Genomic DNA, 21,789 nt, shown 5'->3' with positions numbered 1-21,789 from the left:
TCTCGTTTCTGTGTTTCAGGGGTTGATGGTCAGCAGGATCGGGGAGTGAATTACAGCCCTTCATATGTTTGTGCATTAAAGGGAACAAAAGTGAAAATATCCTGTACTTTAAAATATCCTCATGGTCATGTGATCAGAACAGCCTTCTGGACCAAACATGTTGTAACTGATGGAGAATCACCTGATCTGTGTTCAGATCCAGAGGAGAGAGGAGGGATTCAGTGTTTGAGTGAAGATAAAGACACTCACAGCATCACTTTGACGAAAGTAACAGAAGCTGATAAACACGTCTACTACTGCAGATTTACTACAAACATTGATGGTGGAAATTGGATGGGGATTCCTGGAGTTCAGCTTGATGTCACAGGTAAAACTAGTGAACTCTCAGAAATAGACCACAGAAACACACATATTACTCATTCAACAAATTGAATTCACAGTGATCTAACAGTGTAACCTCACAACACACTCACTGTGTGCTCATACTATGGTCACAATGTGAGGTCACCACAGACAGAAATTCTATTGTTCTAGAATGTTCTGAGAATATTATATTAAGTTCTTGTAATGTTTTGAGCAGCTAGATTTATTTTTGTTACCGGAATGTTCTCCTGAAAGGTAGGATAACATCCTCTAAAAAACATTCTAAACATGTTTAGTGATAACATTGATAGAACATCATCTCCTAACATTCTTATAAAGTTTTAGCGGGAAGTTTCCCAGCAGAGACTGGACTCCAACATTGTTCCGATATAAAATTTTGGTTGAAAGTGAAAATCGTGTTGAAGTCAAGCTCCATTATTACAAACAAGATGAACTTTATTTTTATCAAATGTGTACAGAAGTTTTTATTGACATTAGAGTTTTAGATGTTGAAGTTTGTTTGAAAGTAATATTATAATAAATCATTATGTAGAAAATGGGGGGGGGGGATCAATAATCAATATATGAATCTCAACAATGGTGACAATCAATGAAGCTTTTTTTGTGACTTTAGTAGCTTGTTTTGTGATGTTGTGATGATGTTTTTTTGTCACCATTGTTGAGATTCATACGCTGGTCTGCATGACTTTGACAGAACATTTTCTGCATAATGAGTTAATAAAATTGTTTATAGTATTACAGCACTGCAGTAGTATTTGCATTTTACATTACAACTAATATTAAATAATTTAATCAGGGATCTGAGGTTTTTTTTTTTCTTTTTCTAATTTCTAATGTCAAAGAGTCAAGAGTCAAGAGCCCAAATAAAGCAAGCTCTGACCACCAGAACGGAAACTGTTAATTCTCGATAAGAACTTTAATATGAAATAACTGAATGAAAATGGACTGTAATAAGTGAAGATGCTTAGATCTTGAGAGATCTGTTAGTGTTTCATGTTCTGTTGGGATTTAAAGTGTTTCTGTATCGTGTGTTTTGTGGGTCACCATTGTGCTGGAGAGTAGAGCCTGTGCTTCAGTCCAGGATGAGCCAGAAAACACTGGTGTTGTGCTGCATATTGCTTTATTTTCAGAGGGAGTAACATATAGTTATATTAATTCATTCATGTGTGCTCTTTCTGGTTAAATACAAGAGATTCACATTTTACAGTGAATGTCTTTTGTTAGTAACAATTTAAGATATACGTGTAAAACAACAGTGTTTTTTCTGTAAGAGTGTTTTGCACTTTATTTAAATTAGAATATTTTACATTTATTTTACAGGCTTTGATTGGCAGCCGTTGCTGAAAGTCATTTGACCGTTTTTTTTTTTTTTTTTTTTTTTAAAGATTGTGTTTTGCAGTGAAGGTGTTTTATTATAATAATTCAGGGAATACCTGTAAATAACATTGTTTTTCAGTAGAAACATTTTAATGAAAATTTCTATTAAAGTTTTTTACACTTTACTTAAATTAGAATATTTTACTTTAATTTTAAGGTTTGTTTGGCAGCCGTAGCTGACAGTCACTGACCATTTTTTACGATTTATTTTTTTTACAGTATATGCTGTTTACGTTGTATAGACAGTGCAGCATTTCCAGGTTCTACATCCAAACGCCGGCTCATTATTGCCGACACATCCGTGTGATGCTTCTGTGTCAGCATCACATGGATGTGTCGTTCTGCTCACGTGAACAGCATCAGGCAATAAAATAAAAGCAATATAAATGGAATTTTTTAGTTGCTCATGAGGAGCTCGACAGCTCTACATCTTTACATGGCGCCGCTCCAACCAGAAGTCTGAAAAACTGGTTAAAATTATGTGACTTATGACTTATTTCCACAAAGAATCAACACAAAATGCACTAACTGGCAAAAAAGCTCAATGAGGGAGCTCAGCCACAAAAAATTAATACAATTTTAAAAAAGGAAGGAAAAGTTGTACTTCTTCAATGTTTTCTGGTTGTCAGTTCTCAGTCTGAACTGCTGTTCTCAAAAACTCTCATGCAAAGTCAAGATTTTCACTCAGTAATAAACTGCACTAAGGTTTCTCATCAAACCCTGTTGTATGCCTTGTGAACTCCTGAATGGTACAAGTTGTGAGGGAATGTTTTCTGATGTCTGAAGAACATCACCGTTCACATTTCATTTTGTGTTCAGTTTAATTGCTATTAAACAGTTGCAAGCAGGATTTTTTTTTTTTTTGGTTGAATTTTTTTCAGCATTCTGAAAAAAGGAGGTCGTGTGGCTTTAGAACAACACAAGGGTGACTGATTATTATTGAGTCTCACTTTAAGCTGACAGTGAATCAGTTGTTGTTGTTGTTGTTGTGTCAGACCTGCAGGTGGAGACACAGCAGAGAGTGAAAGAGGGAGATTCAGTCACTCTGACATGTAAAAGCAGCTGCTCTCTGACTGAACAAACAACATTCATCTGGTACAGAAACACACTGAGATTCACTGAAGGAATTGAGAAAGAGAATCAGCTTCATCTTCAGTCAGTCAGTCGTTCTGATACTGGATACTACAGATGTGCCGTAAGAGGAAATGAACATCTTCACTCTCCACCTGTTTATCTCAAAGTAGATTGTGAGTACAAACTGATTCATTAACAGTGAAATATTTCACACACTTGGAATTTCTAAATTCCATTTGTTGAATATGTAAATCTATTGTAGGCCCACAGAAATTGGGAAAATAATATTTAGTAGTGTGTTGTAAAAAGTGCAGAAGAAAATGAAAGTTTTCTGTGTTTGTTGCTGAAACTGTCTTTAATTATTTTCCTAATTTCTGTGTTTCAGGGGTTGATGGTCAGCAGGATTGGAGAGTGAATTACAGCCCTTCATATGTTTGTGCATTAAAGGGATCAACAGTGAAAATATCCTGTACTTTAAAATATCCTCCTGGTCATGTGATCAGTACAGTCTACTGGACCAAACCTGCTATAACTGATGGAGAACTACCTGACCTGAGAAATGACCAAAGAAAAAGAGGAAGAGTTCAGTATCACAGTGAAGATAAAGACACTTCCAGCATCACTTTGACGGATGTAACAGAAGCTGATAAACACGTCTACTACTGCAGATTTACTACAAACATTGATGGTGGAAAATGGACGGGGATTCCTGGAGTTCAGCTTGACGTCACAGGTAAAACTCGTGAAGTCTCAGAAATAGACCACAGAAACACACACACACACACACACACACACACACACACACACACACACACTGAGATAATTTGTTATGTAACTGCCACCTTATTCATTCTTTATCACACTGAAGTGAGGCTGGGTTCACACTGTCCGTTTTTGGGAATGACGACTGGATTTACTTGTGTGAGTGTGGAAATGTCCCGTTCTCACAGCAGCTTACAGTAGCGCCTCAAATACTGTATGTATGAATGAGAGTCAAGCCGTATACAGTGCTGTGTAGAAACTGATGTGATCATGTGATCTGGATTACATCATCACATTAAAAAAATTAAGTACTTGTAATTAGTTTAAATTACATTTTAGATTAAAATGTAATTCACATTATTTCATATTTACATGCAATGCAGGGATTTTTTTATTATTTAAATAATAACTCTTCATTAAACTCATAAACCTCCTGCGGTTCCATCAGAACCCCTTCATGTTTTATGCATATTTAATGCACTTCATGTTGTTGATAAAGAATGGTATATATATATATATATATATATATATATATATATGTAGGGTAGGTTTAGGGTTTAGCATTGCCTGTAGCATTGCGTAGGAAATCAGCACTGTGATTGACATGAATTGGCTGCAGGGTGGAGTTTATGCTGAACTGGATTGTGGAAAAAAAAAAAAAAAAAAGCATGCATGTGTGTCATGTGCCTCTCTGTCAATTGGAGGAAGTTACGCCCTATTTTGGAGCTCCAACAAATATTAAGAATACTTTCTTGGTGCCTAAAACCCAAGGTTGGCAGAAACTAAACTGAATACCTGGCTAGCCCTGGTTTACATTGTTATAACTTTATGTTGTTATTCAAAATGAGAGTTGTTGTTGTTGTTGTTGTTGTTGTTGTGTCAGACCTGCAGGTGGAGACACAGCAGAGAGTGAAAGAGGGAGATTCAGTCACTCTGACATGTAAAAGCAGCTGCTCTCTGACTGAACAAACAACATTCATCTGGTTCAGAAACACACAGAGAGTCACTGAAGGAATTGAGAAAGAGAATCAGCTTCATCTGCAGTCAGTCAGTCGTTCTGATGAAGGAAACTACAGATGTGCTGTAAGAGGACATGATCATCTGATCTCTCCACCTGTTTATCTTAAAGTTTAATGTGAGTACAAACTGAATCATTAATATCAGAGAATCTCAGATTATTCAGAATAAATTTTAGTTCAGTTTTGTTTTAAAATGTCAGACTGCATGATTAAACATGATTTATTCTTACTAAAGTAAAATGAATTGATGAATCAAGAGTCTGTGATTAGAGGCTCGCCATGAATCTAAAGTTGATGAATCAGTAAATATAAAATTGTTTATTGTGCATCAGTTCAGATTTTCACCTTTCAGATCTCATCTCTCAAATAAAATCTCTTGATTTCTACTTAGAGATTCACTTCAGTAATCGTTGGTAACAATAAATATATATTTCTGTATTTTACATGTATTTCATGTAGATCATCTGTCCATCAGCAGACACTCTTTCAGGTTCATCTGTCTCACGTGTGAAATGATCTTCATGATCATCTTGTTTCAGGGGTTCAGAGAGCTGCTCTGCACACAGTTTCTGGGATCGTAGCGGGATGTGGAGGATTGATCTTCATCATCATCATCATCATCATCATCATCGTATTCATAAAGTAAGTGAAGTTTATCTGCACACTAAATCTAAGTCAATTCACTAAGAAATCTACAAAAATCAATCTCACATCTAAAGTAAATGGACTCTATTTCAATCATTTTCTTTTTTAATATATTTTAATACATTTCTAATCGTTTTCTGTTTTCAGGAGGAAGAAGAGGAGAGAAGGTGGATCTGAAGACGTGAATCAAAAGCAGGCGAGTCGACAAACACACTCCTCCATCTACAACTGAAACACAGTGTGATTGTATTGTTGTATTGAACTATGAATACAATAGTGTACATGAAGCAATATAAGTGCAGAAATCTCTCTCTATAGACGGCTGACGCGAGTGACGATACATACACAGCTCTGGATCCAGCGTCCAGAACATCTGCTGACATTTACAGCACAATCGCAGTCAGTAAATGTCTCCAACACTTTTTACAGTCAGATTCAGCAGATCCACACATAAACAGGCTGTTTGTTGATCTGTCTCTCACAGTCTGTTCAGTCCAGAGCTCCTGATGACACCTACACGGCTCTTGAGCTTCAGTCCAGATCTTCTGAATATGAGACTCTAGCAGTGACTTCAGCAGATCCACATTAAACTCTCCTCACTGTATTACTGCTAATATGAAACAACTGAAGCTCCTCAGAAACTGCCCATCATCATCAGCTCATGAACATCATTTCATCATCAATAACATTCTGATTTATTAAACTGTATATTGTAATTGAGCTTATAAGAGTTTGCAGAATTATTTTTGTACATCTATATTTTAGCCTGCATGTCATATTTTATGATTGTGCTTCATAAGCAAATGCATTTTAGGAGAAAACTTGTTGAAACTGCTTCACTGGAGTATTAAAATTGAATTTATGTATGTTAATTTCACAGTTAAGCAGTATTTTCATGTTAAACTCAGTTCAGTCTGAATCTGATTGTATTAAAGTCTCAGTTTCTCTGTCATGTCTGACGCTCTGTTGACTGGATTTTATTCTACTGTATCTTTACTGGAGGAACTTAATCATTTTTGTAGTGTTTAAAAGACTGAGATCTCAAATAAACATTTCTCTCATAGCTGCTGTTTATTTTATTATTATAACTGACATTATAACTGATATTTCATGTGTGTTCAGACTGACATCTAGAGGATATTAGTCACGATAATAAACATATAGGTTTTGTTAAGTAATGTATGTATTAAACGGCCAGCAAACTCTGCTCCTGGAGGGACATGTCCTGCAGAGTTTAGCTTCAACCAACTCCAACTCTCCTGCCTGGAAGTTTGTAGTAATCCTGAAGAGCTTGATTTGCTGGATCAGGTGTGTTGAATTCTACAGGATGCCCTCCAGGAATTGAGTTTGAGACCATTTCCAGAAGTAAAGTAGTGATGAATTAGAATATTAGTATTGTGATTCATCACTACTTTACTTCTGGAAATGGTCTCAAATACTTCTGGATTGGTCAAAATATAAATACTCAAACACAGTGATCCAGAATAGTTCATAATTAATGGTATGTTAAGGGTTAGTAATTTATTAAATTCTACTTTTTAAATTGTATAGCAGTACAAAAATAACCAGACTGCACCACTTGGAAAATCTGAGTCCTCTCCACAGATAAGTGGTCCTCTCCAGACTTTCCAATACTGGCTACAGAAAAAACAGTCAATGGAAAGAACTGACTTATTTTCATTGTTTGTTTGTCTATCAATGCAAGCAAGTGTCATTTGGTGATTACTTGTCTTTCGAATACTTGGGTATTGTGTTAAAAGGTGCTCCTCGCATTCTACTTATAGTTATTTACAGGCCTCCAAAATACTCTCCAGCCTTTGTGGAGGACTTTACAGAACTGTTATCAGCAATTTCTATGGCAAGCCGTTTTGATTTTTATTCACATCTCAGGATATGAATTCTTGATATCAACAATTCAGTTCTTGATATCAGGAATTACATTTCCACTAGTAACAATGTTACTTCTTGATATCAACAATTTAATTCTTGATATCAACAATTCAGTTGTTGTTGAATGGCAGCCTATGGTGACATTTCACTAGTGAAAATACAATTACAGATATCAAGAATTCTGGTTTTTACTAGTGGAAATTCAAATGTTGATATCAAGAATGAACATTGTTACTAGTGGAAATGTAATTCCTGATATCAAGAACTGAATTGTTGATATCAAGAATTACATTTCCACTAGTAAAAACTTCATTCTTACTAGTAAGAATGAAGTTTTTACTAGTAAGAATGTAGTTTTTACTAGTAAAAATGAAGTTTTTACTAGTAAGAATGAAGTTTTTACTAGTGGAAATGTTAATTCTTGATATCAACATTTGAATTTCCACTAGTAAAAACTAGAATTCTTGATATCTGTAATTGTATTTTCACTAGTGAAATGTCACCATAGGCTGCCATTCAAATTCAATTGTTGATATCAAGAATTGAGTTCTTACTAGTTGAAATTCCAATTTCACATATCAGAAATACAATTCTTGCTAGTAAAAACTTCATTTTTATTAGTAAAAACTTCATTCTTACTAGTAACAACTTCATTCTTACTAGTAAAAACTACATTCTTACTAGTAACAACTTCATTCTTACTAGTAAAAACTTCATTCTTACTAGTAAAAACTTCATTCTTACTAGTAACAACTTCATTCTTACTAGTAAAAACTTCATTCTTACTAGTAACAACTACATTCTTACTAGTAACAACTTCATTCTTACTAGTAAAAACTTCATTCTTACTAGTAAGAATGAAGTTTTTACTAGTGGAAATGTAATTCCTGATATCAACAGTTCAGTTCTTGATATCAACAATTGATATCCTGGGAATGAATAAAAGTCAAAACGGCTTGTCGAAGTGTAGGTAAGGCGCGTTAAAAATAGTTTTGACGCAAATTGACAGAGGTTCGAATCCGCCTTTTGCCGAACTCGCTCTTCTTCCTTTTCCCATCCATCAGATTGGAAAGGCATTTATCTTCAATAAAAATGAAGATATAAAAATAAGATATTCGAAAAGTGTCGAACTTACGAACTTAAGAAATTAAAAAGACTTCCTATTTCTGCGGTTTGTGCATTTTTTTATAAGTCAAACTGCATCGTTGACAAAGTGGATGTAAACTGACTACAACGCACTGTACCATGCAGCACCAAAATTCGCAATAATGGAAGTATACCGCTCAATTAATTTAGTGTATTTATGTATATTGATACACCGTTTACTCTTTTATGAAACTATCATAGTTAATGAAGCCCAAGTGCCACCTACAGGCCTATTAGTGTAGGCTGGTATCACAGGTTATAAAAAATATTAAGCAGCACAACTGTTTGTAACATTGATAATAAATCATCATATTAGAATGATTTCTGAAGGACCATGTGACACTGAAAACTGGAGTAATGATGCTAAAAAATGCAGTTTTGTTTCACATAAATCAATATATTTTGAAGTGTATTAAAACAGAAAACCATTATTTTAACTGTAAAAATATTTCACAATATTACTGTTTTATCAAATATATGCAGCCTTCTTGCAAAAACATAACCTATATATATATATATATATATATATATATATATATATATATTACATTGCCCCTTTTTTACATTTGAGCCCCTGCCCCTGAGGAACTCTCTGCATGTCCCTGTCTGTTATTATTGCACCGTTTAATGTACAACAACACTAATGTACAAATATTATCTGACACCATTTATAAGTAGCCTGTAAATATAGCATCTAACTACTATGTGCACTTATTGCAAAGAGAATACTTTTTTATAGGGCAAATAGAATATTTAGCTTTTTTCACTTAGTGTAAGTAGCATATAAGAAATGGTGCTATTTTCACTTAGTGTAAATAGATTCTGTTGCTATTTTCACTTAGAGCTATTTTCACATTTCGCAGTTTGTTCCCACGGATTTAAACTGTACTCGTCCAAGAAGAGAACAGGCTTCCGGGTTATCGCAAATAAAATAATGATATTTTTATATAGGGCAAACAGAATGAATCTTAGGCCAATTACTTTTTGTGTAGGCCTATGTGGAATGCATCAAATTGTCTTAACTGCATGCTTAAAATAATTCTCTGAAGCACTTTTTTTCTAACTCAGAAAACACTGATTTTAGGGTAAGGTCAAGAAGGGATACAGCTACGGACACTGGGAATGCACTAAATTAATATTTGGTCATTTCATTACTGTATGAGCACGAACAGCCCATTACCAACACATGTATATCAAACTTATAAAAACTTTGTAAACATAGAGAACAATAAATGACCACACATGCTGAGTTTTATGAATTTACGATGCTGGTGGTGAGTGTAAAATCAAATTCAAAACAGCCATTTCACCTGGAAGATTAAGGCTGTGATATTACTGTTGGCCACTAGAGGGGGCCATACGATAAGGAATCTTTTAACCTTAATCTTTTCTCTATCATTTTTTTCTTTGTTTTTTTACTTTTACATGCCCCAATAAAATATTATTTGTCAAGTTTCCAGACATGATTGCTGTAGGCCTACATTTAAAATGAAGAGACCATTTTATTCATCTCTTTTAACATAACATACACGATTCCATTCTATTCCGTATTGTTTTGCAGGCAAAAGCTCTGTAATGGAACAGTAGAGGCACTTTACCAAAACAGAAAAAAAAGTTTACGAATAAAGCATTCATTAGTTATTTTATGATACTACCATTGTTAGGTTTTAAGGAAACATTATAGTTATAAAGTAAAACGACAATAACAACGACAACAACAATAATAATAACAGGCTGACAACCCGATGGGCAAGATTACATTCTTATTAAATCATTGTCTCTTCCACTCCAAACCCACTACAATTGAGAGACATTCCAGATGCATATTTCATTCAAATATATTATGCAACTGGACTATCAGACGAGTTATCCAGTGTTATATTTAATGTGACATTAAAATGGCCGACGGGAATAGGAAAGAGGTTTAAAAAGACTTTATCATTCATCTTGTCCAATGTGGCCCTATACTTCAAGTTAATGGACAACATATTACTGTAAATAAAAATAATACAAGTTATTAGCACATTACAGTGTAGCTATCATGCCATATTTACGCATCCATTGGACAGAGAGTGCAAATATTTCGGCTCATTATTAGGCTATCCCATATGAGAAGGTGTCGGTGTACATAATACATCAAAATGTACAGTAAAAATGTTCAGTAGCCAATAACGTTTCATTACACTGTTTTACAATGCACAGGCCTTTAATCAAAGAGAAACACCGGCACGAATTTGGGCACAATGACGACACATTCTGTATTAGAGCCATATGTAAATGTCATGGATGGAACAACAAAAAAATAGTCCATTGATGCATTAGACAGTGTAATGAAAACAAAAATAAACATGAAAAACGACATGAGGTTATTTTTCTTATGTTCATGTCAATGGTAAAATAAATGATACATGAATGCCTTGTTCATTTTTTCCCCTTAATTCTCAAAAGGACCCCGTGGCCAATAAAAACAAACAGGATGAAACTACTTTTTTTAACAATTAAAAAAAAAAAAAAAAAAAATCAAGCCATAATATAATTTTTATGTTTTATTAACTAAACAAAAAAATAAAGGAGCCATTTCTCTGGACGGATGTTCTTCCTCCATCTTTGGCTTACAGAGGATTATGCGAAAACCACATCTCATTAATATTCATTAGCTCATTACCATAGCTATTTTTACCTGTAAAATTACCTGTTTTTTTTTTTCTTTACCTGTGTTTACCCGTTTCTAGATATCAGTAATTGAATTTTCACTAGTTGCAAGAGCAATTTCGGATATCAACTCTCTTTGTTGATATCAATAATTACATTGTTACTAGTAAAAATGCGAATTTTTTGATATCAAGAATTCAGTTGTCACTAGTTGAAATGTCAGTTCTTGATATCAACAATTGAATTGCTAATAGTAAAAATTTTCATTTTTGATATCTGAAGGTGCATTTCTGATATCAACAATTTCAGATATGTAAAATGGCTTTCTTACTAGTAATAATCACATTCATGATATCAGAAACTAACATTGTCACTAGTGACAATCAAATTATTGATATCAAAAATGAACATTGTTACTAGTAGCAATTCAATTGTTGATATCAAGAACTGACATTTCAACTAGTGACAACCGAATTATTGATATCAAAAATTCGCATTTTTACTAGTAAGAATTGTATTTCTGATATGTGAAATTGGAATTTCAACTAGTAAGAACTCAATTCTTGATATCAACAATTGAATTTGAATGGCAGCCTATGGTGACATTTCACTAGTGAAAATACAATTAAAGATATCAAGAATACATATTTCTGCGAGTGATGACATCATTGTTGATATCAAGCATTAACATTTTTACTAGTGGAAATTCAAATGTTGATATCAACAATTGTCATTGTTACTAGTAGAAATGTAATTCCAGATATCAAGAATTAACATTTTAACTAGTGAAAACTGAATTGTTGATATGAAAATTTCATATCCTGGGAATGATTAAAAGTCAAAACGGCTTGCCTATTGCCTTTCCCAGGATATAAATTGCTGATATCAAGAATTCTAGTTTTTACTAGTGGAAAATAATTCTTGATATCAAAAATAAGCATTTTAACTAGTGAAAATTGAATTGTTGATATCAAAAATTAACCTTGTTACTAGTGGAAATGTAATTCCTGATATCAAGAATTAGCATTTTAACTAGTGAAAACTGAATTGTTGATATCAAGAATTCATATCCTGAGAATGAATAAAAGTCAAAACGGCTTGCCATAAATTTCCTCAGAGTTTGACTGTTTTGCTGTTACTGGGGATTTTAACATCCACATAGAAATGCAGAATCCAATATGGCAAAAGAAATCCTAACAGTTTTGAATACTTTTGATCTGACTCAGCAGGAACATGGACCCACACACAATCGTGGACACACTCTGGATTTAATTATTAGTAAGGGTCTAAACATTTCATCCATTGTCATTAAAGATGTAGCGCTATCTGATCATTTCTGTATTTTCTTTGATATATTGATCTCTCCGACTGTTGAAGATAGATCTATCTCGGTCAAAAAGCGATGCTTAAATGAGAATACTAGTGCACTGTTTATGAAGGCTATATCTTTAACACCAAGCATATCTGCAGACACTGTTGATTTTCTCCTTGATTCTTTTAACTCAAAAGTACAGAATGTTATTGATAACATTGCTCCTGTGAAAGTCAGGAAGAAAAGTGGCAGACAAAAAGCACCGTGGAGAAACTCAACAGCAGTGCAAAATATGAAAAGACAGTGCAGAAAAGCTGAGCGCATGTGGCGAAAGACAAAACTTGAAATCCACTATAACATCTATAAAAATATCCTTCATGCTTTCAATGTGGAACTAGGCAAAGCTAGACAGACCTTCCTCTCAAATATTATAAACAGAAACTTAAACAACACCCACACTCTTTTTGCTACTGTAGAGAGATTAACAAACCCCCCAAGTCAGATTCCCAGTGAAATGCTCTCAAACAGCAAATGCTGTGAGTTTGCTTCCTTCTTCTCTGAGAAAATTAATAATATCAGAAAGGCGATCAGCACATCCTTGTACTGAGGTAAAACAGATCAGTTCACAGCCTCAGAAAGTAGCTATTATGTCTGTTTTCAAAGCAATTGATGATACAATTTTGGAAGAAACAGTACAGCACCTTAAAATATCAACCTGCGCCCTTGACACACTTCCCACATCTTTTTTCAAAAGCGTGTTTAACTGTTTAGTAGCAGATCTCCTAGAAGTGGTAAATGCCTCACTTCTCTCTGGGACTTTTCCAAAATCCCTGAAAACTGCAGTTGTTAAGCCCCTCCTGAAAAAGAGCAATCTGGATTACACCATATTGAGCAACTACAGACCAATCTCAAATCTTCCTTTCATTGGCAAGATCATTGAAAAAGTTGTTTTCAATCAGCTGAACAAGTTCTTAAGCTTGAATGGATATTTTGACAACTTTCAATCTGGTTTCCGACCGCATCACAGCACAGAGGCAGCACTCATAAAGATAATAAATGATATTCGCCTAAACACAGATTCAGGTAAATTATCAGTGCTGGTTCTACTCAACCTCAGTGCTGCGTTTGACACTGTTGATCACAACATCTTTCTTGACAGGCTGGAAAACTGGCTTTCTGGGATGGTCCTTAAATGGTTCAGGTCATACTTAGAAGGGAGAGGTTATTATGTGAGGATCGGTGACCATAAGTCTGAGTGGACATCCATGACATGCGGAGTCCCTCAAGGTTCAATACTTGCACCCCTCCTGTTCAACCTATACATGCTGCCACTGAGCCAAATAATGAGAAAGAACCAAATTGCATATTACAGCTATGCAGATGACACCCAGATTTACCTAGCCCTATCACCTAACGACTACAGCCCCATTGACTCCCTGTGCCAATGCATTGATGAAATTAAAAAATTGGATGTGCCTAAACTTCCCTCAGTTAAACAAAGACAAAACTGAAGTCATTGCTTTTGGAAACAAAGATGAAGTTCTCAAAGTGAACGCACACCTTCACTCTAGGGGTCAAACAACTAAAAATCAAGTCAGGAATCTTGGTGTGATTTTGGAGTCAGACCTGAGTTTCAGTAGCCATGTAAAGACAATAACTAAATCAGCATATTATCATCTCAAAAATATTGCAAGAATTAGATGCTTTGTCTCCAGTCAAGACTTAGAGAAACTTGTTCATGCTTTCATCACCAGCAGGGTAGATTATTGTAATGGGCTCCTCACTGATCTTCCCAAAAAGACCATAAGACAGCTGCAGCTCGTACAGAACGCTGCTGCCAGGATTCTGAGCAGAACCCGGAAACATGAACACATCACACCAGTCCTCAGGTCCTTGCACTGGCTTCCAGTTGCATTTAGAATTGATTTTAAAGTACTGTTTCTTGTTTATAAATCACTCAATGGCCTAGGACCTCAATACATGGCAGATATGCTCATAGAATATAAACCTAACAGATCACTCAGATCATCAGAATCAAGTCATTTAGAAATACCAAGGGTTTACTTAAAGCAAGGAGAGTCTGCTTTTAGCTGTTACGCCACGAAATTTCCAAAGGGGAAATTTGAACTGCATTGCATAGATAAGATATCTCCGGAAGGGGGATTAGGGCTGTGTGAGGTGTCTTGGCAAAAGGGGAGATTGAAACTTTGTTTATCAGTTTGAGGTGCCTTAACAGGTAGTGGTCCTGTCATGTGAGGAAGATCCATTTAGATCTGCTCTGATGGACAACAACAACAACAACAACAACAACAACAACAACAACAACAACAACAACAACAAAAACCTCCCTAAGACTTCCTTGCTCATCCATCCAGATTGCAAAATTCTCTGTTTTTACTGTTATTTCTATTCCTTATGTTCTATTTTTCTTCTTCTTCTTTATGTAAAGCACTTTGAATTACCATTGTGTATGAAATGTGCTATACAAATAAAATTGCCTTGCCTTGCTAGTTCATAGTCGAGTTTGCCTTGTAAAGTAATACCTTTTGTCTTCTGTTTAGTTCCAATTATAGATTTTACTCCATCCCAGGCTACATGAGATCTCCCGTTAGTAAACATAGTTTCTATTTTTTCCTTATACCGCAATTTTGCTAATTTTATTTCTTTTTTCACTAGTTTATGGGCTTCTCTGTATCGAATACTGTTACCATGTTTGAAATAACTATTCCTTACCATGACTGCATTCCTAACCTGTTTAGTGATCCAAGGCCTGGTAATTGGAAATACTATGCACTTTTTCTTTTGAATTACCAAGTCTTCAAAAAATACAATAGAATTTGATACAGTCTCTGTGAGATCATCTAGATCAGTACACACTTGTTTAAACAAATCCCAGTCTGTACAATCAAAGCACCCCCTCAGCTTTTGAATTGAGTCCTCAGACCACACAGGAACTACTCTTATCTCAGTCTTTTCCCTTTTGAGGACAGGTTTGTAAACAGGGGCCAGATAGACAACATGATGGTCGGACAGGCCCAAAGGGGCTCTCAATGATGACTTTAATAGACCCATAACAAAGATCCAGACATTTCCCATATCTAGTAGGAGGATCCACATACAGGGAGTGCAGAATTATTAGGCAAGTTGATTTTCTGATCATATTTTTTTTCCAAGCACATTTTACCAATTCCAATCCACATCAATCTTAATAACTACTATTAATATTGTTTTTAATCATTTATAAGTGATATATAATTGTTCATGAAGGATGGAAATGAAAAATGCCTCATATTCAGGTGTGCAGAATTATTAGGCAGGTTTTCTTTTACAGGCAAAATGAGCCAAAAATAAAGATTTAACTCAAGACTGAAAAGTCAAAAATTATTAAATGCTTATGAGAAGGACGCAATACTAATGCAATACTAGAAATTGCAAAGTTAAAGCATGACCAAGGGACAGCAAAATGCTCATTGGGTCAGCGGGGTCATACAAAAACAAGTGGAAAAGAAAAGACGTGTTAACTGCAAAATAATTAAGAATTAAGGTGAAGAATTAAGTGTGAAACCATCAGGAACCCTTTAGTCTCCAGCGCCACCATTTTCCAGAACTGCAACCTACCTGGAGTCTCCAGAAGTGCAAGGTGTCAGGATCTCAGAGACTTGTGTTAGGTAAAGAAACCTAAAAAATGACCCGCTCTTAATAAGAATCACAAGCTGGTGTTATAAAATACATGAAGACTAAGTTTTTATAGGCCTTATAGACAGACTGCTTGAGAATGACTCCTGAAGGACCAGCACCACATCCTCTTGTACCACTGTTTGAAGAATTTATCTTCCAAAATCTGGCAGTAAGATGTGGGAGTTCACTTTTAGTCTATCTATTATCCTGAAATGTCTGTCTTGCAGAGATGGACTAAAAATGATCTTCCAAAACTTACTGCCAGATTCTGGAAGATAAATTCTTCAAACAGTGGTACAAGAGGATGTGGTGCTGGTCCTTCAGGAGTCATTCTCAAGCCGTCTGTCTATAAGGCCTATAAAAACTCAGTCTTCATGTATTTTATAACACTTCAGCTTGTGATTCTTATTAAGAGCGGGTCATTTATTAGGTTTCTTTACCTAACCCAAGTCTCTGAGATCCTGACACCTTGCACTTCTGGAGACTCCAGGTAGGCTGCAGTTGGTGAAAATGGTGGCGCTGGAGACTAAAGGGTTCCTGATGGTTTCACACTTAATTCTTAATTATTTTGCAGTTAACATGTGTCTTTTCTTCTCCACTTGTTTTTGTATGACCCCGCTGACCCAATGAGCATTTTGCTTTCCCTTGGTCATGCTTTAACTTTGCAATTTCTAGTATTGCATTAGTATTGCGTCCTTCTCATGAATATTTAATAATTTTTGACTTTTCAGTCAGAGTTAAATCTCTTTTTTGGCTCATTTTGCCTGTAAAAGAAAACCTGCCTAATAATTCTGCACACCTGAATATAAGGCATTTTTCATTTCCAGCCTTCATGAACAATTATATATCACTTATAAATGATTAAAAACAATATTAATAGTAGTTATTAAGATTGATGTGGATTGGAATTGGTAAAATGTGCTTGGAAAAAAAATATGATCAGAAAATCAACTTGCCTAATAATTCTGCACTCCCTGTATTGGTCAAAAAGTGATTTCTTCATTTTACAATGGTTAAAGTCTCCCATCATGATGTTAGGTGCGTCTGGAGAAATGCTCTGCAACCGATGCACCGTTTTACATAAAATATCAGATGCATTTTCCACATTAGCCCTTGGATGAATGTAAACAACAGAGATAAATATTTGTGGAAACTCCTGTGGTTTGGAACAAGAGTTGAAAAAGTTGAAAGCACGGCACTCCATGAGAAAGTCACGACTATAATGAAGCCGATCTCCATTCCCGCGTGGTCCTCTCACAGAATATCCAAGAAATAGCCAAACAATCAGATAGTTCATAAACATGCAATATATCAAACATGCGATGATACCATCGATATAATGGACAAAATTGTATTATGAGTACATTGTAGTTGCGAGTACACCAGAATCCTATGCAATTATTCTTGACTCACTAAACGCCGCAAAGTGTCCTCCTTTTTGTTGTTATGGAAATGGCCACACTAATTGGCACTGACCCACTTAATCATTATGTAGTTTCTGATGGTTAAGACATGGTGTACGTGTGTGTGTCGCCCACCACTTTATGTGTTAAACACAGAGTTTGTGTGAGAGAGAGGAAGAGGAAGTGAAACTAAGACTTGTAAAGCTTGACCACAGATTCTGCTCAGACGCTCCTGCAGACATGATGAACATCTTTACTCTTTCTCAAAGCAAACATCTTTCACATATTCTCTCACAAAGATTTAACAATAGTGAGCTCTACAGAGATAAAGCTTGTGTTTGACATCTGGAGACATTAACTCTCTTCTCCAGTTGTTCTTGTGTAGTTGAGATGAGGTCACACATCACCAGGAAGAGCAAGACCAACATTTAGCTGCACTTTATAAAGTGTGAAAACTGCAGGCGTTTGATGGCTTAAACTGATGATGATTTTGTCATTTGGGCGTCGACACTGACACACTGACACTGCAGAGCGGTAAGAACATTGTTACCATTATTGTTTATGAGTTAAAATCATTCAGTAGGGCTACGACTGATATTTATCAAACTGTTTTAGGTGAATGTTGATTTGATGAAGTGATTTGAACTCCAGAAGCTCAATATCTGTTGTAGATTCATGTGTAAATATTGTGTGAAGCTCTTTAGACACAGAAGGCCTGACATGAGAAACATCATCAGTTCATGTCAAGCCTTCAATGAGCCGTGAATTATTCTGAAATCATCATGTGCTTTATCTGTCAAATAGAGTTTGTGATGTTGTATAGAGATGATGTTCATAATGTGATAATTGTGAGTTTTCTGATTGCAGAAGTCACTATGGTGTCGTCTCTCATAAAGTCTCTTCCTCTGATCGTAGTGATCATGACTGCGGGTGAGTCTTCAGTTTCACTCACTATACAGATATTTGAACAAAAGATGACTGAGATCTTCACACTTAGAAACTGACATCAGTGTTTTACTGTCAACTGACATAAAAATATTCAAAAGTTAAAAGTTATTTGTTGTACATTTGAATTTGAAACACCTGAAAGCCTCTTCATTTCTCATTTCTGTGTTTAGGGGTTGATGGTCAGCAGGATTGGGGAGTGAATTACAGCCCTTCATATGTTTGTGCATTAAAGGGATCAACAGTGAAAATATCCTGTACTTTAACATATCCTCATGATTATGAGATCAGTACAGTCTTCTGGACCAAAACTGTTGTAACTGATGGAAAACTATCTGACCTGAGAAATGACCCAGGAAAAATAGGAAGAGTTCAGTATCACAGAGAAAATAAAGACACTTCCAGCATCACTTTGACAAATGTAAGAGAAGCTGATAAACACGTCTACTACTGCAGATTTACTACAAACATTGATGGTGGAAAATGGACGGGGATTCCTGGAGTTCAGCTTGACGTCACAGGTAAAACTAGTGAACTCTCAGAAATAGACCACAGAAACACACAAACACACACATCAAACACTTTCTTATGTTACTGAATCTGATGAATGACCTTCTTTATTTGTTGGAACACAAAAGGAGATATTTTATAAAATGCTCTGATCGCTCTTGTTCATATAATGACAGCTGACTCCTTCTTCAAGCTTTAAAAAAGGTGCAGAATTATCCTAAAATCATGTGACATTTGACTGATATTCAAGTGTTGTGAAGGTGTGCAATAGAGTTTAATCGAAAAACAGTAACAAACTACAATGTAATGTCTTATTTAGCACAAATCTTCACTTCGGTCAGGTTGAACTGCTGTTCTCAAACACTACATGAAAGAACATAATTTGTAATGTAGTTCCAAATGTAGGTTCGGGAGGAGCCTAAACATTCAGTCCTGTCAATCCTCATTACGAGCGTATATAAGCAGCAGTCACTGCGTCATCCTAGTGCAATTCTTCCAGCATTTGGTCCCGCTTCGTTGTTTGAATGCATGTCCCAACCCAGCATTTTACCTTCAACAAAGAGTGTTCTGCAGAATACTCTTCCGTTTTCAAGTTACACCAGGATCCTCTACCTCTGGTTCCCCTTCCACACACAACAAGGGAATGTGAGCATGTCATCCTCGGCGTCCTCCTGCAAATTTGTTCAGGCGGCCATTAAAACCCAGGGCTCCTCGGGCCCTCGGCTAGGCATCAGCGCACCCCAGCTCAGCCGCTTTCATCCAGTCAAGTTATTTGCCGCAGCGAACTACCAATTTTCACGAAAGACGAACAAAATCCCTGCTCTCTTTTTCCTCGATTCGCAAATGGGCCAATTGATCCGTCGCCCCCGATGATTTTAATGATTTCATGCTGTTAGATCAAAATCTCAATAATAGGTAGAATATTTGTAGTGTCAGTCATCAGTTAAGAAACAGGCGCCTCAACCCCTGTGATGTGTGGCAGCAGCAGCGAGAGATATCTCAGGAGAATGACCAAGCAGACACAGATCAAGTGTGGTACAAAGCATTCTCAGATTTATTCAGGAAGAAGGGTCATATTTATAGACGTAGGTCAAACAACAATCTCCAGGATGGCTTGAGCATCCAATCATATGACTTAAGAATCAATGTATGGCATTTCAAGAAAAATAATAACAAATAAGAAATGTATGTGTGTAAATGTGTGTGTGTCTTCAACTTCTGGTTGTGTGTGAGAGTGTCGGTGTGTCCAAGGACTACTACTTCTTGTTTTGTCTAGGTAGGTACATGAGCTGCACAATGGAAAAATCCCAAGACACAGAGAAAGTCAAAAAGTGAAGCCCAAGAAATAAGAAATTATTTAATACATGCCTAAACGGTAAAGCACGGGCCGCTCGTTGCTCGTAGCCTTGCCCACACATGCCCATCTCTGCTCCCCTCCATTTTTCTCCTGCATTTTTCCCAGCCGCAACAAGGAACTGCTCTGACTCCTCCTTTCTTCCTATAACTTTCCTTTAATTAACACTGAACCAGGAGAGAGGCTGCCCCTGCAAACAGTGCCTGCCTCTGCTATACCCTTCACTAGCTATTCACTACCTACATCAACTCAAATGCCATCTCACCCCCTCTTTACAGCTGCCCTAGTAGCAAACCCGACCCACAACACCGCTATGGAACTTCTGCTTGTTCTCATTTTCAGGAGCCTAAGCATGGTTCGCTGGACTTTTTGGCCCATATGTTGAACATCTCAGATCTCAGATCCTTCTAAAAGAGAACCGATAGCATCTCGGCTGGTGGTCTGAGTATGGTTTACTTTCAGCTACAGGTACATTTCACTAAAATCTTGAATCGTGAATGCAAATCACTCTCCTGACATTTTTCATTTGCTAATTCCAACTGGTTTGGTCATTAGATGATTCTCGTACAAATCTTAATCGTCATAGCTGCTGGTTCTGACAGATCTCTACAAGTTGTTTGTTTATGACATACATGTGCCAGCCACATCCAAATTGCAAGAGAGAGAGCCTCTCATGTTAATTTCATGTTAAATCCACAAGATGATATTTATTGATGTTCTTAAACCACTGTGTGAATATTTCCATGCTGATGTCACTATTGCTTTGTTCAATTAATAAACATGATTCAAGGAAAACAATCCAAAATAAATGTGACTAATTATAATAATAATTTGTGATCCCCCTTTTAAGACTGTATGTACAAAAACAGCATGAGAAAATCAGTGCTACCGCATCATTCTATTTCTAAAGATGGACTGCTCCGTTCGGGATTAGTAAACCACATCTGCGCTACAACTGGACACATGCTGTGATGCTACAAAAGTTTGGCTTGTGATTGGAATCTTAAAAGCTATCTTCATAATGCCATATCTGCACCACCAGCGCGTTCATTTATAACAAACACGTTTGACAAGACAGCAGCTGTACAACATCTAATGCTATGAAGAAATATACTTAGAGCGGCCTGTATCATCATTATCTGATATCTCACCTGTTACATTACCATTACATATGCAGCTTTTTGATTAAACCGTGCTACTTAACTGCCGCAGCAGAGATTTCTCCCTCCTCTTTTCACAGCCACTATCCTGTGGGGGAAACAATGGGCCTCCAAAGCATTCTCTTCTATTTGCAACAACTCCAACGCTGTCTACTGCATCAACAGATCAAGTTCCTCTGAACTAATGCCATTCATCAGACGGCTAATCTGGTCTTCCACTAGCGATTCATTTATAAATAAAGCAGAATGTGTAGCAGAATTTAAAAATCAATTGTCCAAATTCTGCCCTTCAGAAATTTAGGACATTGGCTCCATATGCAAGCTCGTCATGCACCCCGGTGCCACTCTACGTGGATCTGACATTCCAATAAATAATATTCTCAATCATCTCATTTTCTCCTACAATATAATTTTTGCCAGCAAAGCTCCTGCTATTAATAGCTCGCAAATTTAAATATCTGAACCCAGCCTTTTAGAT

General features: G+C 36.1%; 1 protein-coding gene across 1 annotated transcript in view; it reads left to right on the top strand.

The window, feature by feature from the left end:
* The window catches only part of LOC125271711 (B-cell receptor CD22-like), a 51,956-nt gene that overhangs the window by 13,955 nt on the left and 16,212 nt on the right, over positions 1-21,789 (top strand). Inside the window, exons 5-8 of the mRNA XM_048195892.1 lie at positions 20-103; positions 197-367; positions 2,757-3,008; positions 18,461-18,808. Of these exons, the coding sequence (XP_048051849.1) occupies positions 20-103; positions 197-367; positions 2,757-3,008; positions 18,461-18,808 (855 nt within the window). The remainder of the gene's footprint in view (positions 1-19; positions 104-196; positions 368-2,756; positions 3,009-18,460; positions 18,809-21,789) is intronic.

This window comes from Megalobrama amblycephala, linkage group LG7 (genome assembly GCF_018812025.1).
Source record: "Megalobrama amblycephala isolate DHTTF-2021 linkage group LG7, ASM1881202v1, whole genome shotgun sequence".
Lineage (NCBI taxonomy): Eukaryota > Metazoa > Chordata > Actinopteri > Cypriniformes > Xenocyprididae > Megalobrama > Megalobrama amblycephala.
This window is presented reverse-complemented; position numbering and strand designations above follow the sequence as displayed.